The 26,921-nt window shown below is 47.9% G+C and overlaps 2 protein-coding genes across 2 annotated transcripts; one reads left to right on the forward strand and one right to left on the reverse strand.

Moving 5' to 3' along the window:
* Positions 1–125: 125 nt before the first annotated feature.
* LOC133519671 (integrator complex subunit 5) lies at positions 126–26,522 on the reverse strand. Its single transcript, XM_061853725.1, has 17 exons — positions 26,179–26,522; positions 25,913–26,060; positions 25,004–25,114; positions 24,414–24,577; positions 23,269–23,389; positions 22,033–22,197; positions 19,280–19,438; positions 17,481–17,796; positions 15,831–16,008; positions 15,237–15,351; positions 11,128–11,351; positions 10,280–10,441; positions 9,414–9,530; positions 8,501–8,681; positions 1,572–1,705; positions 910–994; positions 126–503 (listed from the first exon to the last, which is right to left on the reverse strand). The coding sequence occupies exons 1-17, from the start codon at positions 26,392–26,394 to the stop codon at positions 241–243; spliced, it is 2,859 nt and encodes a 952-aa protein (XP_061709709.1). The 5' UTR covers positions 26,395–26,522; the 3' UTR covers positions 126–240.
* Positions 12,632–15,598, forward strand: LOC133519670 (glucose-1-phosphatase-like). Its single transcript, XM_061853723.1, has one exon. The coding sequence runs from the start codon at positions 12,817–12,819 to the stop codon at positions 13,996–13,998; it is 1,182 nt and encodes a 393-aa protein (XP_061709707.1). The 5' UTR covers positions 12,632–12,816; the 3' UTR covers positions 13,999–15,598.
* Positions 26,523–26,921: the final 399 nt, after the last annotated feature.

The raw sequence follows: 26,921 nt of genomic DNA on the forward strand, positions 1-26,921 counted from the left end.
ATTTTTTTATAAGCAGAAAGTGTTACACTTTGTAAATAGTTTTCTTTTTTTTTATTCAGTTGACTCTACCAGATGATGAAGGGGTGATAGTGTACCGTGCGTTTAAAAGAAACTAAAACAAACCATTGTTTTGAATATTTTTATTCGAATTCACTTACAACTAATATTTACATGTTCGTTTAAAAAAATATATGACTGCAATTAAACTTGCAAGTCTTGCAACACTTTTCAAATATTTTTTTAATAAATCGTAGCCGACGAGGCTGTAGCTGTAGGTTCCGCAGGCACCTCCATCGGTTCCGACGCATCCAGATCTATCGTCAACTCTGCCGTCCCATCGGTCCCTTCGCCCTCGGGCTTCCCTTCAGCCGGGGTTTTCAGATCCATGAACATGAGCGGGTAGAGGCGGCCGTGCGTTTTGATGCCGTTCTGAAGGATGGCGCGAAGAGTGTCCGTGTAGGCGGGCGCGGGCTGACATGTGGCTGGGTCTCGCCAGTGTAGACCTGGCAGGAAGGGATGGTTTCACATGAGGAGAAACGCGCAAAGCTACATATAAATGATAAGGTCAACGCAATTAACCCTGAAATCGTTCAAAAATAATCTTTATTTGAATTTCAAGCTTTTATTGACAAAGTTGGCTTGCCAGAGTAGAGGTAGTATATAAGCCAAATCCAAAGAAACAAACCGTATACCATTTTTTTGGGTACCTGGCAGAACCCTTTATAATCTTTGAGTTTTTAACCTCATTTCATTTTCAAGATAGTTAACAGTATTTTTTGTTATTTTGTCATCATAAGAAACAAAGTAAGTCTTTTTTCGATAGATTTCGATTTACAAAACTGATTTCTCGTGCATTTAAGTACCCAGCCAAAAATATAAACAAAGATAGATTAGATTAGATACCTTTACCTGTAACGTCACCAATGAACAGAGCTGGAGATGGCACGTTGTCTCTCGTGTAGCTCCATAGGCAATCCCGTAAAACTTGCACGATCTGCAAGCCAATTTCATTTTAGAAGAATGACAGACGAATCATGCTACTGTTTGTTCCGATGAAATAAATTATACCAGAAACGCTCGTATTACTAATTAAAAATATATCTGAAGTTAAGTTTGAGAAGTTAGACATTTAAAATAAATTAAATCTGTGCCAACTTAGCTTGTTCTAACTCTATAGCATCTTACATTGCGTGCATAAGGCTCACCATGCAAAGTATTCCTAATTTTAATTTGAACTAATTGTTGTGCACTGTGCATTGGGGTGAATTTCGTTTGTTTGAGAAAACAATGAAATAAAAGAAATGTTACTTTATCTGGTTTACGTAAGGTTCTAATTAGATTGAAGCGGAATGTAACATTGGAATGCACATTGGGCCTTACGAGGATAACATTTATGAGAGATAACTCCTATCGCATCAATCTCACCAATTTTAACTTCAGCATTTTGATGTACTAATACTTGCATCTAGAGAGTATATTTACTTATAAAAATGATATACTCACATAAGGTAATATATGGATTCTAAGAATTGAGAGCTGGTTAAAAAATTACGTATTTATTAATGGCAAACCTCGATAGCGGAGAGATTGGGCACCATCTCAATCATGTGGCTAAGCGGGTGCGGCAGCAACTGTCCCAGCGTCATTGTTTCCAGCAGTTCTTTTAGTGCGGTCTTCTCGCGGATTATCTCAGGTGATTGGGAGTCTGCTAAAAAATAAACATTGTTGATTGATATGGGGCCATCCTCGAGACGAACTATCATGAAATAAGGGCGGTCCTTCAATTTAATAGTATGATGTAATGATGTATGTATGCTATGACATGGGGTTGGGTTTGTCGAGTGAGGATTCTGGGTTTGCAAAGGTCGGCAATGCATAATCTGACCAGATGTCCTTCCTAATTTGGAACAACCCGATTTTTAGCTACTAGAATTTGGCCAAAATTCTTGGAATCCCGAATATTAATATCGAAAAATGTGAATTCTGCCCTGGTAACAAATTTATTTGCTTACTTGCTGTAATCAAATAGTAGATTATACAATTAGGGCATAAAGCGACCCATGATATGCGAGGCAATATATAGCCGATATAGGTCGAGGATAACAAGGGGCATTTATGCCCGAGTTGCATGAAAAGTAGAGTTTCCATTTCGATTGAGAGTAATTTTTTTTATTTTTTATTATTTATTTAGGAAACAAACAGTCACATATTAATATATATAAGCTTAAGTGATAACAAACAGACCTTTAGTTCCATTGAAAATAAAAGAATACATAGTAAATTACAGATCGAAACAGGGAAGGTGTCAGGCATCTTCTTGTCTGTCACGCATACAGGGACTTCAAAACATCGGTAGGTAATTAATAAATGCATGACATAGTAAAGAATTTAAAATGGTGTACAAAATAATTAAAAATATATGTATCGCTATAGTTATTATGCGTGCAAATAATATATAGTTACTAGGTACTTAGAAGAAAACATACAATATTTATAAAGAAAAGATTGAAATTCGCAGAATGCTACTGTATTACAAAATGATAATGAAAAAATATCTAAATTTGAAAATTTATCATTGTAATCATGACAGGCTCGTCTAAAAAAAGTATGCTTGGCAAAATTAGAGACACAAAAGCTAATATGGAATGTTTGGGGGTGGCGAGTGGGAATACGACGAGGCAATTTAAAAATATTTTTTTCAAGAAGATCAGGAGAGTTAATATAGTTATTTAAAAGCTTATATAAAAACATTTGGTCTATATATACGCGGCGTCCGACTAATGGGGTGAGACCGTGCCGTATGCTGGTACTTTCAGACAGATTCAAACCATGGCGGAAGTTAAGTGACTTAATAATTTATTTTGAATTCTTTCAATTCGCGTTTTATGAACTGTATATTGGGGAGTCCAAACGATGCAACCGAATTCTAAAACACTACGGACGTAAGAGGAATATAATATCTTTAGATTATTAGGGTCTTTAAAGGGTTTAGAGAGCCGAAGTATCAAACCCAACTGCTTTATACAAAATATATCCAATATTTTAGGTGATAGGAGTCCAGGCACAGCGCGGCCGCGCGCATGTACAGCTCACGCTCTATGCTACTTGCACCGACCTTGCTGCGTGGCGAGGCGGTGTAGCGGCGCGGCGGTGGCGGCGGCGGCGCGCAGCAGCGCGGAGGCCAGGCACAGCGCGGCCGCGCGCATGTACAGCTCACGCTCTATGCTACTTGCACCGACCTTGCTGCGTGGCGAGGCGGTGTAGCGGCGCGGCGGTGGCGGCGGCGGCGCGCAGCAGCGCGGAGGCCAGGCACAGCGCGGCCGCGCGCATGTACAGCTCACGCTCTATGCTACTTGCACCGACCTTGCTGCGTGGCGAGGCGGCGTAGCGGCGCGGCGGTGGCGGCGGCGGCGCGCAGCAGCGCGGAGGCCAGGCACAGCGCGGCCGCGCGCATGTACAGCTCACGCTCTATGCTACTTGCACCGACCTTGCTGCGTGGCGAGGCGGTGTAGCGGCGCGGCGGTGGCGGCGGCGGCGCGCAGCAGCGCGGAGGCCAGGCACAGCGCGGCCGCGCGCATGTACAGCTCACGCTCTATGCTACTTGCACCGACCTTGCTGCGTGGCGAGGCGGTGTAGCGGCGCGGCGGTGGCGGCGGCGGCGCGCAGCAGCGCGGAGGCCAGGCACAGCGCGGCCGCGCGCATGTACAGCTCACGCTCTATGCTACTTGCACCGACCTTGCTGCGTGGCGAGGCGGTGTAGCGGCGCGGCGGTGGCGGCGGCGGCGCGCAGCAGCGCGGAGGCCAGGCACAGCGCGGCCGCGCGCATGTACAGCTCACGCTCTATGCTACTTGCACCGACCTTGCTGCGTGGCGAGGCGGTGTAGCGGCGCGGCGGTGGCGGCGGCGGCGCGCAGCAGCGCGGAGGCCAGGCACAGCGCGGCCGCGCGCATGTACAGCTCACGCTCTATGCTACTTGCACCGACCTTGCTGCGTGGCGAGGCGGTGTAGCGGCGCGGCGGTGGCGGCGGCGGCGCGCAGCAGCGCGGAGGCCAGGCACAGCGCGGCCGCGCGCATGTACAGCTCACGCTCTATGCTACTTGCACCGACCTTGCTGCGTGGCGAGGCGGTGTAGCGGCGCGGCGGTGGCGGCGGCGGCGCGCAGCAGCGCGGAGGCCAGGCACAGCGCGGCCGCGCGCATGTACAGCTCACGCTCTATGCTACTTGCACCGACCTTGCTGCGTGGCGAGGCGGTGTAGCGGCGCGGCGGTGGCGGCGGCGGCGCGCAGCAGCGCGGAGGCCAGGCACAGCGCGGCCGCGCGCATGTACAGCTCACGCTCTATGCTACTTGCACCGACCTTGCTGCGTGGCGAGGCGGTGTAGCGGCGCGGCGGTGGCGGCGGCGGCGCGCAGCAGCGCGGAGGCCAGGCACAGCGCGGCCGCGCGCATGTACAGCTCACGCTCTATGCTACTTGCACCGACCTTGCTGCGTGGCGAGGCGGCGTAGCGGCGCGGCGGTGGCGGCGGCGGCGCGCAGCAGCGCGGAGGCCAGGCACAGCGCGGCCGCGCGCATGTACAGTTCACGCTCTATGCTACTTGCACCGACCTTGCTGCGTGGCGAGGCGGTGTAGCGGCGCGGCGGTGGCGGCGGCGGCGCGCAGCAGCGCGGAGGCCAGGCACAGCGCGGCCGCGCGCATGTACAGCTCACGCTCTATGCTACTTGCACCGACCTTGCTGCGTGGCGAGGCGGTGTAGCGGCGCGGCGGTGGCGGCGGCGGCGCGCAGCAGCGCGGAGGCCAGGCACAGCGCGGCCGCGCGCATGTACAGCTCACGCTCTATGCTACTTGCACCGACCTTGCTGCGTGGCGAGGCGGTGTAGCGGCGCGGCGGTGGCGGCGGCGGCGCGCAGCAGCGCGGAGGCCAGGCACAGCGCGGCCGCGCGCATGTACAGCTCACGCTCTATGCTACTTGCACCGACCTTGCTGCGTGGCGAGGCGGTGTAGCGGCGCGGCGGTGGCGGCGGCGGCGCGCAGCAGCGCGGAGGCCAGGCACAGCGCGGCCGCGCGCATGTACAGCTCACGCTCTATGCTACTTGCACCGACCTTGCTGCGTGGCGAGGCGGTGTAGCGGCGCGGCGGTGGCGGCGGCGGCGCGCAGCAGCGCGGAGGCCAGGCACAGCGCGGCCGCGCGCATGTACAGCTCACGCTCTATGCTACTTGCACCGACCTTGCTGCGTGGCGAGGCGGCGTAGCGGCGCGGCGGTGGCGGCGGCGGCGCGCAGCAGCGCGGAGGCCAGGCACAGCGCGGCCGCGCGCATGTACAGTTCACGCTCTATGCTACTTGCACCGACCTTGCTGCGTGGCGAGGCGGTGTAGCGGCGCGGCGGTGGCGGCGGCGGCGCGCAGCAGCGCGGAGGCCAGGCACAGCGCGGCCGCGCGCATGTACAGCTCACGCTCTATGCTACTTGCACCGACCTTGCTGCGTGGCGAGGCGGTGTAGCGGCGCGGCGGTGGCGGCGGCGGCGCGCAGCAGCGCGGAGGCCAGGCACAGCGCGGCCGCGCGCATGTACAGCTCACGCTCTATGCTACTTGCACCGACCTTGCTGCGTGGCGAGGCGGTGTAGCGGCGCGGCGGTGGCGGCGGCGGCGCGCAGCAGCGCGGAGGCCAGGCACAGCGCGGCCGCGCGCATGTACAGCTCACGCTCTATGCTACTTGCACCGACCTTGCTGCGTGGCGAGGCGGTGTAGCGGCGCGGCGGTGGCGGCGGCGGCGCGCAGCAGCGCGGAGGCCAGGCACAGCGCGGCCGCGCGCATGTACAGCTCACGCTCTATGCTACTTGCACCGACCTTGCTGCGTGGCGAGGCGGTGTAGCGGCGCGGCGGTGGCGGCGGCGGCGCGCAGCAGCGCGGAGGCCAGGCACAGCGCGGCCGCGCGCATGTACAGCTCACGCTCTATGCTACTTGCACCGACCTTGCTGCGTGGCGAGGCGGTGTAGCGGCGCGGCGGTGGCGGCGGCGGCGCGCAGCAGCGCGGAGGCCAGGCACAGCGCGGCCGCGCGCATGTACAGCTCACGCTCTATGCTACTTGCACCGACCTTGCTGCGTGGCGAGGCGGTGTAGCGGCGCGGCGGTGGCGGCGGCGGCGCGCAGCAGCGCGGAGGCCAGGCACAGCGCGGCCGCGCGCATGTACAGCTCACGCTCTATGCTACTTGCACCGACCTTGCTGCGTGGCGAGGCGGTGTAGCGGCGCGGCGGTGGCGGCGGCGGCGCGCAGCAGCGCGGAGGCCAGGCACAGCGCGGCCGCGCGCATGTACAGCTCACGCTCTATGCTACTTGCACCGACCTTGCTGCGTGGCGAGGCGGTGTAGCGGCGCGGCGGTGGCGGCGGCGGCGCGCAGCAGCGCGGAGGCCAGGCACAGCGCGGGCCGCGCGCATGTACAGCTCACGCTCTATGCTACTTGCACCGACCTTGCTGCGTGGCGAGGCGGTGTAGCGGCGCGGCGGTGGCGGCGGCGGCGCGCAGCAGCGCGGAGGCCAGGCACAGCGCGGCCGCGCGCATGTACAGCTCACGCTCTATGCTACTTGCACCGACCTTGCTGCGTGGCGAGGCGGTGTAGCGGCGCGGCGGTGGCGGCGGCGGCGCGCAGCAGCGCGGAGGCCAGGCACAGCGCGGGCCGCGCGCCGGCGCAGCGCCGCAGGGCCGCGCGCGCCACGGCGCTGCTCTCCAGGGCCGAGCGCATGTACAGCTCACGCTCTATGCTACTTGCACCGACCTTGCTGCGTGGCGAGGCGGTGTAGCGGCGCGGCGGTGGCGGCGGCGGCGCGCAGCAGCGCGGAGGCCAGGCACAGCGCGGCCGCGCGCATGTACAGCTCACGCTCTATGCTACTTGCACCGACCTTGCTGCGTGGCGAGGCGGTGTAGCGGCGCGGCGGTGGCGGCGGCGGCGCGCAGCAGCGCGGAGGCCAGGCACAGCGCGGCCGCGCGCATGTACAGCTCACGCTCTATGCTACTTGCACCGACCTTGCTGCGTGGCGAGGCGGTGTAGCGGCGCGGCGGTGGCGGCGGCGGCGCGCAGCAGCGCGGAGGCCAGGCACAGCGCGGCCGCGCGCATGTACAGCTCACGCTCTATGCTACTTGCACCGACCTTGCTGCGTGGCGAGGCGGTGTAGCGGCGCGGCGGTGGCGGCGGCGGCGCGCAGCAGCGCGGAGGCCAGGCACAGCGCGGCCGCGCGCATGTACAGCTCACGCTCTATGCTACTTGCACCGACCTTGCTGCGTGGCGAGGCGGTGTAGCGGCGCGGCGGTGGCGGCGGCGGCGCGCAGCAGCGCGGAGGCCAGGCACAGCGCGGCCGCGCGCATGTACAGCTCACGCTCTATGCTACTTGCACCGACCTTGCTGCGTGGCGAGGCGGTGTAGCGGCGCGGCGGTGGCGGCGGCGGCGCGCAGCAGCGCGGAGGCCAGGCACAGCGCGGCCGCGCGCATGTACAGCTCACGCTCTATGCTACTTGCACCGACCTTGCTGCGTGGCGAGGCGGTGTAGCGGCGCGGCGGTGGCGGCGGCGGCGCGCAGCAGCGCGGAGGCCAGGCACAGCGCGGCCGCGCGCATGTACAGCTCACGCTCTATGCTACTTGCACCGACCTTGCTGCGTGGCGAGGCGGTGTAGCGGCGCGGCGGTGGCGGCGGCGGCGCGCAGCAGCGCGGAGGCCAGGCACAGCGCGGGCCGCGCGCATGTACAGCTCACGCTCTATGCTACTTGCACCGACCTTGCTGCGTGGCGAGGCGGTGTAGCGGCGCGGCGGTGGCGGCGGCGGCGCGCAGCAGCGCGGAGGCCAGGCACAGCGCGGCCGCGCGCATGTACAGCTCACGCTCTATGCTACTTGCACCGACCTTGCTGCGTGGCGAGGCGGTGTAGCGGCGCGGCGGTGGCGGCGGCGGCGCGCAGCAGCGCGGAGGCCAGGCACAGCGCGGCCGCGCGCATGTACAGCTCACGCTCTATGCTACTTGCACCGACCTTGCTGCGTGGCGAGGCGGTGTAGCGGCGCGGCGGTGGCGGCGGCGGCGCGCAGCAGCGCGGAGGCCAGGCACAGCGCGGCCGCGCGCATGTACAGCTCACGCTCTATGCTACTTGCACCGACCTTGCTGCGTGGCGAGGCGGTGTAGCGGCGCGGCGGTGGCGGCGGCGGCGCGCAGCAGCGCGGAGGCCAGGCACAGCGCGGCCGCGCGCATGTACAGCTCACGCTCTATGCTACTTGCACCGACCTTGCTGCGTGGCGAGGCGGTGTAGCGGCGCGGCGGTGGCGGCGGCGGCGCGCAGCAGCGCGGAGGCCAGGCACAGCGCGGCCGCGCGCATGTACAGCTCACGCTCTATGCTACTTGCACCGACCTTGCTGCGTGGCGAGGCGGTGTAGCGGCGCGGCGGTGGCGGCGGCGGCGCGCAGCAGCGCGGAGGCCAGGCACAGCGCGGCCGCGCGCATGTACAGCTCACGCTCTATGCTACTTGCACCGACCTTGCTGCGTGGCGAGGCGGTGTAGCGGCGCGGCGGTGGCGGCGGCGGCGCGCAGCAGCGCGGAGGCCAGGCACAGCGCGGGCCGCGCGCCGGCGCAGCGCCGCAGGGCCGCGCGCGCCACGGCGCTGCTCTCCAGGGCCGAGCGCATGTACAGCTCACGCTCTATGCTTACTTGCTGAAATCAAACTGAACATTTGACCCGACCTTGCCCTTAAATCGTTAAACTGCTAACGAGGAGAATGACTCGCCCCAGCTTTTAACGCTCAATTCGATCACTTACGACAATTCTATGGCTTACCGTAGAAGCACTATCCTATCCTGTCACTATTCAGGTTAATCTACTTCCCATTTTATGCACATCCATGCAGCCATTTTACATAATTATGCGGGTCCACACATAGCGAGCATACGCGCGAGGCAATATTTTTTTTTAAATATTGAGAATTTCCTCACGCACAAACCGGCCAGTGTACACGTGCTTCGGCCGAGGCGGCGCGCGCATTTTCCTCGTCTATTTTGGATCAGACGTACAAAATTTCTAATGATGAATAGTGATATTTATCACCAGTGAAATTAAAAGTTCGGTAATACTTATACAGTAGCCTTAATGTAGACAAATTAAAATTGGTTTCTTTACTTTCTTGGCTACTAACTACTATCCGTTCATAAACATAAACTCATTAATTACTACCACAAGTTCAAAGCCAAGTGAACCTATGTTGTACCAAAGAAACGTTGATTTTTGTTTAATTTTTTTTTTTTGCAATGAATTTTGTTTTCACCTGATGAAATGTTTTCAAGATTTACGTCATCAGACAATATGAATTCTTCTTTACAGAACGTTTTCAGACTAATTTACCTGGCAATATGCACGAAATAAAATCCTAGAAAGATAGCAGACACTAACCTTAGTAAAATCTTCATCCGGCCAAGGCAGACCGTTATACATGACGTCAGGTGACACCAGCTCCACCAAAAGCAGAGCCACTGAGGTACAGCCTTCGACCACACCGTTATTGCCGTCCTGTTAAAAAAACTGTTTACTCTAGAAATAATATTAGTCCAAAGCCGCCAAAACTTGAGTTCTGACTCGGAACTTTTCCTGGCCACCTATGTACATATATTTCGAATAATTAACAACATATTCGGTGAGAATTAACCATGGATATATGAATATAGGAATAACCCGAATAAAGCACTATCATGAAATTAAGTGTATCCAAAAGATAAATAAAACTACATAAGTGCATTTCGTTTGGATTGCGGGATTAACGACGTCATTTACAATAATAATCCAGTAACTTTGTCGCCTTCTGTAACGGGGTTCAAATCCGGTAGTTCTTATTTTTTGCAGAATTGTTTATGATGTTGGCTTAGTGAATAAACCAAATTTGTGACCTCGAGCGCCGAACGCAACTTTGTCGAAAATAAAAAAAAAACCGTTTTTTTTAGATTTGGGCGATTATAACCCTAAAGGACTAGTTTTTTAGTACTTTCTTAGGGCGTTTTTAAAGTAGACTGAATTTTATACAATACGAAACCAGAATTGTCTCGGTGTACATAATAGTTTCCGAGATAAAGCCTTTAAAAATGTAAGTGCTAACTTTTGTCTCCGGCGGTGCCGCTTGGTACGATTGTTCCTTAGGTCAAACATAGCTGATTAGCCCAAAAGTGGGGGAAAAGGGTCGTTTCACCAGCTGCTATCTAATATTTCTTCCTGCTCTTAGCAACTAGGGCAATTTATATATCAATTTGGAACTTTTTTTAACTCACCATACAAGACATAAGGGCGCCCATAAGCAGCTCGTTGTTTGTGGTGAGGATGGGCGGAATGTCTTTCTTGGACTCGTAGAGGTTCTGCTTTCGGATGCCCGAGCCGATGATGCCCGCGTGGAAGACTGAAGTGTGGCTTTGGGTCAGCTGGGTTATTGGGCCCTAGAGAAATGGGACACGTGTAGTGTTTTTTTTAAACAGGTTAACAAGAACAATTTTTAAAGATGTTTCATTTGCCGAACGCGGTTTTAAAAAAAAAAAACTTTTTTTTAAACATGCCATCAATAAATGAAACATCGGACAAAAGTGTTTTGTTTTTGCCATAGGATACGTTCAGGGATATTAATAAATCGAAAATAAACGAAATGAGCCCCTACTGCCCCTAGCTAGCACGGCGGTATTGCTCGATCAAGAATTCTACCACTGTAACTAAACACGGACGCAAATGAAAACACTATAGGTAATATTAAATATTGCTATGTAAATATTGCTATGTAAATACACATGAATTAATTTTAGACATTATTTAGGTGCATGTTTAGTATTAGGTAAAAACTTTAAAATTTGCATGTCACTGTGTGACAAGGTAGCTTGGCTCAGTTAACTATAAACTGCAACATCCTATGTATACCCTATCTTTCGCAAATAAATAACTTATGACTTAACTTATAACTTATGACTTATAAATGGGTACATATATATCAAGATCGTGCTGCTACTGCATTCCTTAAATATAGCGGTTTTCGTCCCTCAGCATTGCCCGACCAACCTATCATATCAGCATTTGACACACTCGAGTAAAAACACTCTAGGTAATATGAAATAGTACACACATCCATCATACTTACATGCTTCTGATTCATTTGCAGCAGCAACTCCTCCGGCTGCCAATCCCTAGCCGGTACGACGGTATTATTCACAAAACTCTTGCTGCCAAATGCCGCCTCTTCTTTAAACATGGCTGTTTCTAACAGGTCCCTGAGCGCGGCGGCGCGAGCGAGCTTGCTGTGGAGACAAAGTTTGCGGAGCAAGCGACTCGCGATTTGTACGCCGCGGAGTTTTGTTAGGATATCTGAAGAATAAAACACGGATTAAAAGCCAAGTTAGAATGTAAGTAAGTGGCCTGTCACCGGACGCCAGGCGCAGCAAAATATAGGTGATAAAATGGTATTTAAATCAAGTTACTTTATAATAAGTTTAAAGTTTGTACAAAATTAAATTATTGATAATCAAGATATACTGTAATGTAAATAAACTGCAAGTAAGAATAAAATAGATAGAGAAACAAACACAACTGAACTTTGACCCCAGTTCATATCGATAACATGAACTAAATACCTAAATCAGGGGTCACCAATTAGTTTCGCTCGGGGTCTGTTTTAAGTAATGAAATGACCATCGCGGTCCGCACAACATTTTATAGAAAAAATATTTATTAAACAAATATAATTAAAGAAATAACAAAGGTATTTTTTTACATATCAATAAGAAAAATTACATTTTTTTGTTGCGGACTATCTGTCTGAAGTTTGGAGTAAAATTGGTGCAAGCTATTGACATTAAATCCTGGAGATGTTCGTCAGTAAGTCGTGATCGAAATTTATTCTTAATGAAGTTCATCTTCGAAAATGCTGCTTCACAAATATATGTTGACCCAAACAAAGTAAGAAGTTTCAAAGCTAATTTTTGTAGTTCTGGATATTGAATGCCACACACAAATTTTATCCAGAAGTCTTCACTGGAAACTTCCGTATGTTTATGTTTTAAAACTGTGTTTTCTTGGAAATCTATCATTTCTATTTGCAGAGGAGCTTTATCACTCCCGAAAACAATTGCAGCTTCGTTGCTCCATTCACCATCAGGGTGCAGAGAGTAAATGCTGCTAAGGATTTCTACAACATTCTAAATTTTTTTAAAGTCTGCGAACCTGTTTTTAAATTCCGATTTAAGATCCGTAATGAACGTTTTGTATTGGCCGACGTCAATCTCGTTGTCACTGCTGATTATTTTATTTAAATTGGGGAAGTGTAAGCATTCATTACCAAGATCATTCATAAAGAGATCGAGTTTTCGCGAAAAACTTTTTACATCTGACATGAGCTCCCATACAAGCTTTCCTTTGCCTTGAAGTTTAAGGTTCAGGTCATTGATATGTTTAAAAATATCCGTCATGAAAGCAATGGCAGCTACATTTTCTTTTTCGTTTAGGAAACTTAAGTAGGCGTTTGCTGAAATCTGGTCACTGTTGAAAATAAATGTCTTCAAGTGTTCTAAAATGCTGAAGAATCTTTCTAAAACGCAGCCTTTGCTTAACCATCTCACATTATTATGCAACAGTAGATCGGATACATTTTTATTTCAAAATACGTACTCTGTAGTGCAAAAGTTGCTGTGTTCTCGCGGTCCGCACAAAATGGGTCGGCGGTCCGGATGCGGACCGCGGTCCGCCATTTGGCGACCCCTGACCTAAATAAAATCCCGTGAACACACACCAGTGCCGAATACGACATTAGGCTGACAACATCGCAAATATAAACATGTTCCTAAAATTAACAATATTTATGACGACATTCCTTGTCAGTAACGGCTACGAGTTAAAACAAGTGATCGTGCTATCGAGACATAACATAAGGGCCCCGTTCCGCTACGACGTTAGCACGGATTTGCTCAGCCCCAAACCCTGGCCAACTTGGAATATGGAACCGGGAGCTTTAACTTCAAAGGGACGTCTCCTCGAACATCACATGGGAAAATACTTTTCTGATTGGATGATTAAGGAAAAGTTACTCGACAACAACTGCCCGGGAGACGAAGTTTTTGTGTATGCAAATACTAGATCAAGGACGAAGGAAACTGCAAAAGCATTCGCTGAGGGCGCTTTTGGAGACTGCGTGAGGATTTTCTTTAAAAACATTACAGACCATGATCCAATCTTTAGATTTAAAGTCAGAAACGATTCGGCGGAATTCAAAACAGCTGTTCTAAATGAAGCGAAGAAGAATTTGAACAGTACTGACTTGAGAAATGCATTTCTGGAATTGAACAGAATAGTAGATTTTGGAAATTCGTCGTATTGCAAAACAGAAAAGGTTTGCGATTTGAGTGAAGCGAAAACGGAAATAGTGTTTGAGACTAATATGGATATACCGAGGATTTCAGGTGGTGTAAATATTGGTTGGAGCCTTGTAGATTCGTTTTTGATGGCATATTACGACGGGATGCCTACAAAAAATGTGGCGTGGGGTCAAATTCAAACGAAGACGCAATGGGAATCTATAATGGCGATACTGAGAGCTTATCTCGAAACGCGATTCGAAGCTAAGATTTTGGATAGAGATATAGTTCTGCCTCTGCTTGAATATTTATCTGATATATTTCAGAACGGTAAAAGGAAGTTTTATCTACTCGTCGCACAAGACGCCAACATCAGTGTACTAACGACTTCACTAAACTTTAAACACTACGTCCTACATGATCAACTTGAAAGAACACCTATAGGCGGAAAGGTTGTGTTTCAAAAATGGTACGACAAAGAAAAGGATCAAGATTTGCTGAGGGTGGACTACGTGTATCAATCCACTGAACAAATAAGAGATGGCGTTGAAGTAGGTTTACAGAATCCGCCGCAGTGGCAGCTCCTTGAAATGGAAAAATGTGCTGTCGACGAAAATGGCTTCTGTCCTTGGAATGATTTTATAAGCATTTTAAACTCTGTATAAAAGGAAGTTTTCGCCTTGTACCGAATGTCTAAAGTTCTAAATGTAATAAACAAATAATGTACCTACTTTACATACATAACCTATCGTGTACTTTATAACCATTAAGAATACAAAATACATAAAACCTCGAAAGAGAAAACATATAAATATGGATCATTCTACTTTTTCATGACCATCTATTGTCAGAAAAAAGTATGATATATATTTAATTTATGTATAAAAATTGCATTCCCAAATTGTATCTGAAACAAATATTTTATAGGAATTTATTGACCATAATTTCATAAATTCATGTTAGTGTGGTCCTTATTTCGATGAAGTTATTTTTTGTACGGGGCATCCGCTTAATATAAAATCCATTAATCTATATAAAATCTAATCCCCTAAAAAAACAATGTAATTTTATTTTTTATAAACTTTAGTGGTTACTACCGTACTTTGAGAATTTGGACCCTCCATACAAAATATTACCTACAAACACAAATAAAATAGCAATGTTAAATTTGACATTAATACACGTTCCTCAATGAAAAATAGAAAAAAAATACATTTTGTATGAAGCTCCAAATTTTCAAAGTGCGATAGCGCCCCTAAAATGTTTTTAAACATTTTGAAAAAAAATGTTTTTTTAGGTAGATTTTACATTTAGCAAGGGTGCACTGTATATACTATATACTATAACTTCGACGAATAAGGTCCACCCTAATCAATACTGATTAATGTAACAATATGGTAACGCAATGGTAAGTGTCTTATTTTCATACAAATCGAGAGACAATCAAGGACCACCGAGTTACTGTGATTAAGAATACTTACAGTGTAGGTATTAATTGAACAAAGCTATCGCGATTGATAAACTCATTAAGCCTCTTTCTCCTTCGCAAAAGAGAAAATGAAAGGAATGACCAAGTATTCTAAAATATGCATTTTGCGAAAAAGTGTCAGAAACTTATGAACAACAAAAAGTAGAATGACCCATATTTGTTTTTTCTATTGAATGTTTGTTTCAGCTCTAAATTTGAAATAATTTATTTTAATATTTGTCGTACTTTGGAGAAAGTGAAATCTCTCACAGTGTACTGTGACGCATTCATGCGAAGTCCGAACATAGGTAATATGACTGTTCGGATGTCGAATAATACCAGTTATAGGTACATATAATATTCAAAAGGCACTTACTATAGTGCAGATAACCAATTAGAAACAAGCTATTGTATAATATAGAATGGACTTCATACCTTCTTCATGAAGACACCGGAAGAAATACATGACTGTAGCTTTAACCACCTTCAAGATGGCCTCCACGCTCGGCGGCAACCCCTTCGTTCCCGTCAAGTCTATTCTGTCCAACACCTGCAAACATAGACCAATACAAATATCATGTTTATAACCCGTGTTCTCTCACTGAGCGTAAGCGTGAGCGAAACGGATGTGCGTGCTCGGGACCGGGGATAACATGTTTTTTTTAATTTTAATTTGTTGTAAGTTTTCAAATAAAAAAGTAATCGATGAGTTCTCTCAAAAATAAAATTACGCATTTTTGAAGCAATTTTCATATTTGTGTTTATTGTTACAAATGTTTAAAGTGTGTTAAGACCTATGTTCGTTATTTTTTTACCCCACACAGTGATGCCGTACCGTAGCCATAAGTGTACATACACATTGTAATATTTGTAATCCGCCCCGGATTCAGAGCATTTAAACGACAAGAAAGACTTGCGTTCGGTAGTGATTCACTATAGGTTGCTGCATATAAACAAAGAGCACAGAAAACTGATTATTTTGTATGGAAATTTCTAATAAAGCAATCCGTTTTTATTGCTTTTATTGACCTCGGTTAATGCGTGGCATGCAGGCATCTCAGGTAGCGAAGACATAGTGCAGTCAACGGTGATCCGTAGAAGAGATGCGGTCTCTTGAAGTGCGGTACCAAAGCGGCATAGGTTGGCTTCGACCGCTCGACCTATGGGGCGGGTGCGGAGGTGCGGTACGCGGTTGGAGTTCTCCCATCTATGAACAAATAATTATATTATCAGTTTCTAAGTACTAGGTTTCTAGGTACTGCAGCGCATCAGGCATGTTTGCGGAAGCGCGAGTAGACGGCTTCCATGCCATCATTCGAAAGCGGGTCGCCTCCATCATGCGCCGCGTGCGGGGGAGTAACAACAGCATTCTGGACGTGATCGCTAGCAGTTTAGACTCTCCCATAGACTACTAGACACTGGAATAATCTGCATGTAATTAATTAATAGGCATAATTTTAACCATTATTAATATTTATTTTGTGATTATATGTAACGCTAAAATGTACCTTTTTATTTGTATAGGATTTAAATATAATTTTAATCATTTTATTGTAATATGGATCATTTGTTATCTGTAATAAAGAATTGAATTGAATTGAATTAAGTCTTTTTCGCAAGATGCTCTGTAAAGTTACAAGTACAATTACAATTAGGAAAGTATAATGTACAGTCAGCATCAAAAGTAGCGGATGAAACAACGCGCCAAAAGTATCTGATATTCCGGATAAATTTTCTAAATGTAGATAAATCTGTAAAATTCAAGCCCAAAAGTACATCTTTTACAGTCTAAATTGTTCTACATATAGAACTATCACTTTGTGTTTAGCTCTTACAGAATGGTAGATACTTTTGAAGCGTTGTTTCATCCGCTACTTTTGATGCTGACTGTACTAGGTATACAAGTTATTTTTTTTTCATTTGATTTTATCGCTAAAAGGTACGTTCAATCTCACGGTACACATATAGGTACATATTACAGTATTCAAAAGCGGCAGGTCTCATACGCTTCTCTATATTATCTGCTTGTTTTAATTAAAAAAATTCTTCCACATTAAAATAATATACATAACTTCATATAAATTAGCATCTTTCCCTGCACGAAACGCTATTTTATCTGCGTATCTGACAGCATAGAATTCCTCCAAGCGTTTCCGACAGCCGTCAGAATATGCTCCTGGTATAGTTCAGCTGAGTCTAGCGCGCGTTCTGACTTGTCGTTAGAGATGTGCTGTGTGCATGGTCGTGGTATCGGACACACCAAGAGCGCTACCGTTGTGTTGTACCACAGAATAAATAATAGTACGGTCGGTTCCCCAACTTAAGTAACCAAGTAGCCGTACTAAGTTGTATAGAAAGTGGATACTTATGTTAGGGAACCGACTGTACTGCCGCACAGAAATGACAATTTCACAAAACCGAAGTTTGACAGCGATTCAGGGACGAATTATGTAGTCCCTTTCTAATATACGACACTATTTCTTTCGGCCATTTAGGGTTGTCAAAATTCAAGTCATTATCTTATCTATGGTCGTGCACGTATAGGGACGTCAAGTTGTGCTAACCCTTTTAATTGCTCGATGCTGAGCCAAACGGAGCCGAGAAAAGCCGAAAGGAGGAGTGTCGCCCCACTGGTTGTACATAGAGTAAAGCCCGCTTTGTTTTTAATAGTAAACTTACCTCAACAACTTGACAATATTCAGACAATAATGATGCAAATACGTCTTCTGATCCGCCGGCACCTTCCCCTGCACAAAGCTCTTCTTTATCTGCGTATCTGACAGCATAGAGTTCCTCAAAGCGTTTCCGACAGCCGTCTGTACATGCTCTTGATATCTTTCTGCTGCGCCTAGCGCGCGTTCCGAGGTGTCGTTAGGGATGTGCATGGTCATGGTGCCGGACATGATGCGTACGAACAGCGCTAGGGTTGTGTCGTTGCGAGAATACTGCAGGAGGTAGCTTAGTGTGTTGACGTATTCTGATGGGAGGCGGCAACCTGGAAATAATGGATTAGGTGAGGACGTTATCCCAAAAATAACAAATAAAAAGTTTATAACGTACTTATATAGGTACTACGACCCCGTTAAGAGGGAAGAATGGCTTTTCGAAATAACGGTAATTTTTCTATGAAATTCCATTAAAGGAGAAAACGGTTGTCACTAACTAAATCTTAACAAATCACTTTGATTTTGATGTCGATCGCTTCAGCATAAAATATTCTAGGTTTATGGGTTTCGCTTTTTTGATTTTTTTTTTGTTTAGGAAAAAAAAAGGAAAATCTATAAACCTAGTTTTCATTGTGTCAATAACATACAAAAAAAAAACATGGAGCATGGAAAATATTTAGAAGTGGCAAACCTTTTCTCTTTTGTATTGACGATCACGTGCATCGTGCATATACTCAGTATCAGGTGCATCGTTAGCGTGGTTTAAACTAACTGGCCGGCCTACTTAATGTTAGTTAAAACAGCATATTGACAGTATCCACATAAAACTACAATAATAGAATCTGGGCGAGAGTTACACACAGTTTTATTGTAGTGGTCGCCGCCTGCTAATCAAATTTTTATAAAAAAAGATAAAACATGTTGCCTCAACTTCTTCTTCTTGTTAGGGGCTATGTAAGGCTCTACAGCCTATGTATCACTGCGACCATCAACCTGATCTATTGTGATCGTCACCTTTTTTTTTTTTTGCCCAGGAAAAATCTTCGAAAGATTCCCCAGCGCCAGGGGGAAGCGCTGAGGATATGTGAGGTTTCTACTCACTAAAAAACCTGGGGTGTTCATCTCTCTGCCTTTGGGGTGGGGTCACGGGCACGTGGTGTCAATCATCCGCAACCCCACCAGCAGCTGCCCATTACGGCCCATCACCGGGTAAATACTAGCCATTATTAAGGGCGTGTCCGAACACTTGACACGCCCTCCAGCCCGAGGACCTCTTTCCTATGGATGACAGACGCCCCCGTGTCTGCCACCCGGAGGTCTATGTTAAGGGGGCAAGCGTCTGTCGTGCGCAGCACGCCTGCGTCTCGTTCTAAGGCGGCGCATTGGGTCAGCCTCAGCTTGGATTTCCCGTTCGCGCTCTGCCTCCTTTTCGGCCATGACGTGCTCAGAGAAATCCAGCATCGTCTGCCACACCTCTTTATTGTGATCGCCACCTACTACAACTCTCGATCCAAGCCCGCAACTTCAAACAGCTGCACGATCTTTTTGATCTCGCGAGACCTTAGCTCCTCCGGACGTAATATGTATCTGCCCATGGTTGAGTCACAAGTGCGCATTAGGCAAGGGCACTCTGCGAGAATAAGCAAGGGCGTCTCCTCTGCCTCCATACAGAGTCTACACCACCCCATGTCACGTTTTCCCATAGTGTGCATGAGCTTATTTAGGCCTCAACTTACAGTTTATCAGTTGTGTAAGGTTAAGAGTTGTGAACTAACCTATAAAATCATGTAAACTAATGGTTATTCTACTTACTGACAAGTATGAGCAGCCGGGCTATAGTGTACTGTTCTAACTGGTCTCCAACCAGCAGGCGTTCTCTTAACACCGGGGCCTCTTCAGCAGCACTGGTCAGGAGTGGGAAGTCAGCATCTGGGAGTAGACCTGATAGTTCCAGCTTCTGTAGGAGGTATTCTGAAAAGAAAACCATATTAAATAAAGTGTTATATAATTAACATTCACAAGGTCAAATGCAGAGAATTAAATGGGTAAGTTTTTTGAAAGACCAATCAATTTGGAAAGAACTAAGGTTGTCCAAACAATGTTTTTTGTAATGTAAGGGACACCGTAAGTAAGTCCAACAAGCCTTTAGAACAAGTCCTTTAAATAAAACAGGGGATAAATACTCTTAAGGGACTCCCCGCGGTTTTCATCGATTTTTGAGAAGTTTTGAGTCGTTACTCCTACATTTGCACTACAGATAGAATTATATTATAAGACAAACGGCTATCGGTTCTTCAATCTTTTATCTCCACTGTGGTCTGTGAATATTTTTTTTTTATGAATTTTTTAAACATTGTCTAAAATAACACTTTTATCGTTACTAGATTGCTGTGAAGGATCTCACATATACGAAATCTACATATTTGGGTTCCTCCTTGACGTCACAAAAAAATTATGACCAGAAAACCAGGTTTTTGGCCTAAATTTGTTCAAATTTGATGACAAAAATCTCGAAGACAATGAACTTTGATGTAAATATGGGATAGTAAAAAACAGTTGCTGTTAATATGATAAGCTACAAAACACATGAGAAAACTAAGGGATTCAGATCGAAGGTCATTGGCGCCAGGGAGCCCCGTAATAAGTATCTGTTAAAATGTTACCTTTTACAAAATCAGAATCCCCGGAGTTTTGAAGCTATTTAAAACAATAATTATTAAATTTAGACACCACACCACAACCGTGTCACTCACCGAGCAGCTGCCGGCACACAGGGTGGTGCAGGAGCAGTAGCGTGCACTGCACGGACGCGCGCACGAGCAGCGCCACCAGCGACTCGGGCCCGACTCCCTCCCAGGCCGCCGTGTTGCGCTGGTGGGACCACACCACAACCGTGTCACTCACCGAGCAGCTGCCGGCACACAGGGTGGTGCAGGAGCAGTAGCGTGCACTGCACGGACGCGCGCACGAGCAGCGCCACCAGCGACTCGGGCCCGACTCCCTCCCAGGCCGCCGTGTTGCGCTGGTGGGACCACACCACAACCGTGTCACTCACCGAGCAGCTGCCGGCACACAGGGTGGTGCAGGAGCAGTAGCGTGCACTGCACGGACGCGCGCACGAGCAGCGCCACCAGCGACTCGGGCCCGACTCCCTCCCAGGCCGCCGTGTTGCGCTGGTGGGACCACACCACAACCGTGTCACTCACCGAGCAGCTGCCGGCACACAGGGTGGTGCAGGAGCAGTAGCGTGCACTGCACGGACGCGCGCACGAGCAGCGCCACCAGCGACTCGGGCCCGACTCCCTCCCAGGCCGCCGTGTTGCGCTGGTGGGACCACACCACAACCGTGTCACTCACCGAGCAGCTGCCGGCACACAGGGTGGTGCAGGAGCAGTAGCGTGCACTGCACGGACGCGCGCACGAGCAGCGCCACCAGCGACTCGGGCCCGACTCCCTCCCAGGCCGCCGTGTTGCGCTGGTGGGACCACACCACAACCGTGTCACTCACCGAGCAGCTGCCGGCACACAGGGTGGTGCAGGAGCAGTAGCGTGCACTGCACGGACGCGCGCACGAGCAGCGCCACCAGCGACTCGGGCCCGACTCCCTCCCAGGCCGCCGTGTTGCGCTGGTGGGACCACACCACAACCGTGTCACTCACCGAGCAGCTGCCGGCACACAGGGTGGTGCAGGAGCAGTAGCGTGCACTGCACGGACGCGCGCACGAGCAGCGCCACCAGCGACTCGGGCCCGACTCCCTCCCAGGCCGCCGTGTTGCGCTGGTGGGACCACACCACAACCGTGTCACTCACCGAGCAGCTGCCGGCACACAGGGTGGTGCAGGAGCAGTAGCGTGCACTGCACGGACGCGCGCACGAGCAGCGCCACCAGCGACTCGGGCCCGACTCCCTCCCAGGCCGCCGTGTTGCGCTGGTGGGACCACACCACAACCGTGTCACTCACCGAGCAGCTGCCGGCACACAGGGTGGTGCAGGAGCAGTAGCGTGCACTGCACGGACGCGCGCACGAGCAGCGCCACCAGCGACTTGGGCCCGACTCCCTCCCAGGCCGCCGTGTTGCGCTGGTGGGACCACACCACAACCGTGTCACTCACCGAGCAGCTGCCGGCACACAGGGTGGTGCAGGAGCAGTAGCGTGCACTGCACGGACGCGCGCACGAGCAGCGCCACCAGCGACTCGGGCCCGACTCCCTCCCAGGCCGCCGTGTTGCGCTGGTGGGACCACACCACAACCGTGTCACTCACCGAGCAGCTGCCGGCACACAGGGTGGTGCAGGAGCAGTAGCGTGCACTGCACGGACGCGCGCACGAGCAGCGCCACCAGCGACTCGGGCCCGACTCCCTCCCAGGCCGCCGTGTTGCGCTGGTGGGACCACACCACAACCGTGTCACTCACCGAGCAGCTGCCGGCACACAGGGTGGTGCAGGAGCAGTAGCGTGCACTGCACGGACGCGCGCACGAGCAGCGCCACCAGCGACTCGGGCCCGACTCCCTCCCAGGCCGCCGTGTTGCGCTGGTGGGACCACACCACAACCGTGTCACTCACCGAGCAGCTGCCGGCACACAGGGTGGTGCAGGAGCAGTAGCGTGCACTGCACGGACGCGCGCACGAGCAGCGCCACCAGCGACTCGGGCCCGACTCCCTCCCAGGCCGCCGTGTTGCGCTGGTGGGACCACACCACCCAGAGCCGTTGGACTACTTCATCTGTCACTGAAAATCAAAAGTTATGCTCAATTTGACATTTACTAGTCAGAAAAAAACGGCAAATCTAAAAACATTCTACAAACTATAGGCCAGGCAATGAATGCTCAAAAAAAGTTATAGAGGGGAATGCTTGGAACACAGTTTTGGACTTCGTTTCGTTGCTTTGTTTGGACTAGTCAGGAGATGAACATATCAAAAGTCCCCGGCCGTAGCCCTTGAACTGGCGGGGAGAGGGGGGGGTTTGAATATATCTCGGAGACTATGCGTCTTAGCGACATGACCACTTTTACAAAATAAAAGTTGATTCAATTTGTTACAAGTTTTATTTGTCAACTTTTTCGATATCTTGTATAGTTTTTGAGATATCCGCTCTTGAAAGATTATTTAGGGCTCTCAATTTTTCTTTTATACCACATTTCAATCTTTTTTTTTTTATACCACACGATGGTGGCACAAAAGCATACGGCCCGCCTGATGGTAAGCAGTGTTACATGCGCATTGCCAACCCTTTAAAAATCTGTACACTCCTTTTCATCTACATCAGTGAAGCTGAAAGGCCGTGTTTGGTATCGTTTTCGTATAAATCGGGGGTGCTGAATTCATTTATGGTATCACATTGACACCATTCTGAAGTAAAAACAACATTTAAAAAAATACATTCCTCTTCACGCTTAAACGGCTGAAGCCGATACCTTCTTATTGCTTGGCCTATTAATGAGACATATAAAATAAGTTTAGTGTCAAAAAGGAATTTCGTTTTTTGATACTAAAAAGCTTTTATCTCTTTAACAGTAATTGTCTACTTATCAACACAATTCAAACAAACCCAATTTCAATGAGGTTGCATTGTCAATAATGCAATATCCGAATTTCTTTGACCACCTCCGCTCGCGTTCTAATATTGCTTTGTCATCGGTCTTTACCGGGACCAAGATGTGATTAGAAAATGGTTTACAAGCTTTGAAGACAACTTACATACACAGTTAGTTACATACGATTAACTAAACTCGTGCTTTCATGACACTAAAGGGACATGAACCCTTATAACAAATACGTGATGTTTCTGCTTATACTTACGCGTTTGCTTAATATCTTGCGTCATAGCTTTCAACACAATGTCGGACTTGGCAGCCAAGTTCAGCAGGTAGGGTATCACGTCTCGCTGCTTCTCTGAATCGCCTTTTAACGAGATGGCTTCCTGCAATCAAACCAGAGATCACTAACAAATGGGACTTTTGATCTGCTATAACCTGTGCAACGTACCTATTACATAAGTATCGATTGTCAACCAATAATTGGCAAACCCAAGTAAATCGAAGATTGACTCAGGAGCATTCAACGAGTACAATTCAAGGCAAGGGAGTCGATTTTTAGTCTGATAACATTTCATGGCGGGATGACCTGGACAGCTTCCTGAATAACTAGCCGGAAAAAATACCAAATCGAGAGTCATGGAAATCAAGGGGAGAGGCCTTTGCCCAGCAGTGGGACACTCAAAAAGGCTAGAAAAAAAAAACATTTCATGGCTCATAACAAATTCTCGTCAAAAGAAGAGCGTTCGTAATCTACACTCTAATAGAATGCTCCTTAAATTCTTCATAATGTCCCTATGGCCCAATTGTCTGCACGTTTTTTTAACATTACACTATTGATAACTTTTCGATAAAGTATCGATTACTTTTGGTTCCAGCAGTCAAAAGCAGATGTTATGCTGTCACTGTAGGCGTGCTATACGCAAAAACAGTACAACGCTCTGCGTATACAGTATAACAACGCTTTCAGGGTGCTGATGGGACTACCTCGGTTTTGTAGTGCGTCGGGGATGTTCGCGGAGGCCAGAGTAGACTGTTTCTACACTACAATGAGGAAACGCTGCACATCCCTGGTGCGCAGGGTGCGGGCTAGTTCCAACGGCATCTTGAGAGCGTTTGCGGAGAGATTTGACTGCCAGTGCCTGAATCACTGTCATATGATTCACGTACTGGTGTCCAAGCCTCTCCAGAATAGGTTAAAATATGAGTATATTTGACTTAATTTAATTTAATTTAGTTTAAGTTAAATTTTAATCTTACGTTTAAATATAATAAGTTAAATGTAATATGATCCTAAGTTGGTCGAAATAAATGAATTTATTATTATTATTATTACTGGTGGTTGAACAAAAAAATCTAGGGGCCGATCCACCCATGCCAGTCTATAGCAAAATGTCAACCTTACACTACCTGAAATAGGTCGAGCAGCGCGCGCCTAACATGCAACAATGCCGGCGGATGGTTCGCCAGGTGCGCCAGCACGGCGTCGGCGCCCAGCGCTAGCGCGCGCGGCGCCACCAGCGCCGGCTCGGCGCGCCCGATCCAGCCCACCGCCCAGGAGCACGCGCGGCAGCCTAGCAACAACGTCATCATTTCAGAAAAAATGTTAAACAAAAAATATTATCAATTTAGAATACATACCAACGTTTAAAAAAAATCATGAAGTATATGCATTATAATCCGTAAAAATAGTTTTATATCATGCATAATAGATAAGATTTCACCCTTCTATAAGGTCAGTAATTTCCCAGTTGCATTCTTACTAAACCAATGTTAATGATAAGATCTGTGGGGTACCCCAAACTGACATTTCCCATAGGGGATACCAGGCCTCGGGCACAATTATTTCATTCACCAAAATGTGAATGGTAATATCAAATGATCTAAAAACTCATTGATCTCAAACAAGGTGAACCCACAACCTCCAGTATGAAAGTTGCATGCCTTACCGCTAGGCTAATGACAAACATTGCTCAGTTATATAGTGTTCAATTTCTTACCCAGCATCATATCTATGCATTTAGCTCTCATGTCAGTGTCTAGTAATGTCAGGTTTTGTGCTGTGATATCCAACAGTATTCTTATTGGTTCAGTTGTTTGAAGGGTTCCACCTGGAAGGTAAAATAACATTAATTTAAAACTCGTATTAAACAGACCACACTGTTAAATATTTGCTCATATAATCAAAGTTGAGCAGGCATTTCAGGATCATTGACCATTGACTGTAGTTAACAAAACCTTCCTTTCATATGCTGCTGTCAAAAATTTGCCATTTATACAGGGTTATTTTTGATTAGTTAGCCATATTTGAATATGTCATAGGCGGGTCCACACAGATCGAGTGATATCATTATCTTACTCAAACTTCAGAGCAATGTCTGAATCGGATGCAGTGTGCTATGCCCCCCCCTGCCCTGGCCGTACTTTAGAGTGACCACTTACGTTGAATATCCGGATTTCGAAAGGTGGCCACAAATTGAAAAAAAAAATTTATTATTTCAGTAAGTTTTATTGGACTGATCAACTGCTCAAAAAGAACCCTGTACTGCGATCATGACAAATACATGTTTAAGTTGAATATAGAGGTGCACTGATCAGTAACTGAGCATGTTAAAGTCTGAGTCAAGAATCAAGTTGAAAATCAGCAGTTAAAATGCCAATCTGTAGCTTTTAGTGCTGAGCTTGAACCTTTCTACTGACACACAATTTTTAACCTATTTATATTCATTATGTTTCTTGTATTGCAGATAACAAGTTTTCATGCGGTGAGTTTTAAACCAATCAATTAAAAATGTTAACCTTACCAAGAAAGGTAGTCACCTTAACTTTTTTAGCAAGCTTTTTATGGATTTCTAAAGATACATAACACAATACTGCTATTGCAAATTGCAACCGTGGTTAATACATACTTGGCACATTTTCTTTTTGTGTAGCAATATCCATAATTAGATTGATGCACCATGGCGCAATGAAGGGAGCCCAGGCTTCTCCGAGACTGCAGAGCTCTGGGCCAATCATGTTTACACTCTCCAGCGCTCCGTTTGTATTAGGGTCGTTCTGAGGAAAAAACCATTACTTGTTTAAAGATGTATGACTAAGTACTTTAAGAAAAATTAAGTACGTTTTTAGTTTCTAAACACCGGGTCTTTAAAACGCAAAATTCACAAAAGCATACCTCGTAGTCCGTTGGGTTGATAGAAACATTGACCGCGCTATGAAAAACCATCGCGAAATACTCGAGAACGGCATCTCTAGCGGCTGGAAACGTCTTCAACAGGCTGATACCGATTTTTGTTAGCTCGGAGGCATTCTGGAAGTTCCTTCGTGATACACCATAAATAAAGTTGTTAAGGTCTGCAGACAATGCAGTGGAATTGCCAGAGGGATTCATTTTGTTTATTTAGTTACTTTGTTGACTAATTACGATACATTAGTAATAAAAAGATGCATGCATCACGCACGCAAAACAAACCGCAAATGTGACACAAGCATGACACCAGTGACACATGCCAGCCTACAGATCCGTTTACTTTTTAAAATGTTACCAGTGCAAATATTAGAATTTTTAGTAATACAGAAAATTATATTCTGTCGTCTTTTTTCTAAGTAGCAAATTTAAAAAAAAATTGCCGCTAAGGGTTATCATCAAACTAGTTATCATCCCATACAAAATATGAATTTCGCGCCTTTTTTTACTGACAAAGTTGTTTGACTGGCTATAACAGCAAAATTATATAATTTATTGATTTTTGTTTTCGCACTAATTATAAACAATAAAAATAAACTATTATAAATATATATCACAATGTTTTTTTAAGTCGTTTTAATTTAAAATGTTAAATACAGTAAGTGAAATGTAAGGAATTCTAATCAAAAACCGGTAATAAAAAATCGATATGCTTACATTGTAAGTCACAT

Source organism: Cydia pomonella, chromosome 7 (genome assembly GCF_033807575.1).
Source record: "Cydia pomonella isolate Wapato2018A chromosome 7, ilCydPomo1, whole genome shotgun sequence".
Taxonomy (NCBI): Eukaryota; Metazoa; Arthropoda; class Insecta; order Lepidoptera; family Tortricidae; genus Cydia; species Cydia pomonella.

Excerpts from the sequence above, each read along its gene's own strand:
- LOC133519670 (XM_061853723.1), top strand. The coding sequence starts at position 12,817 with ATGTTCCTAAAATTAACAATATTTATGACGACATTCCTTGTCAGTAAC.
- LOC133519671 (XM_061853725.1), bottom strand. The coding sequence starts at position 26,394 with ATGAATCCCTCTGGCAATTCCACTGCATTGTCTGCAGACCTTAACAAC. Across the intron at positions 25,115-25,912 it reads ACAAAAAGAAAATGTGCCAA|GTGGAACCCTTCAAACAACT; the intron begins GTATGTATTAAC and ends TTTACCTTCCAG. Across the intron at positions 19,439-22,032 it reads TGTGTGCCGGCAGCTGCTCG|AATACCTCCTACAGAAGCTG; the intron begins GTGAGTGACACG and ends TTTTCTTTTCAG.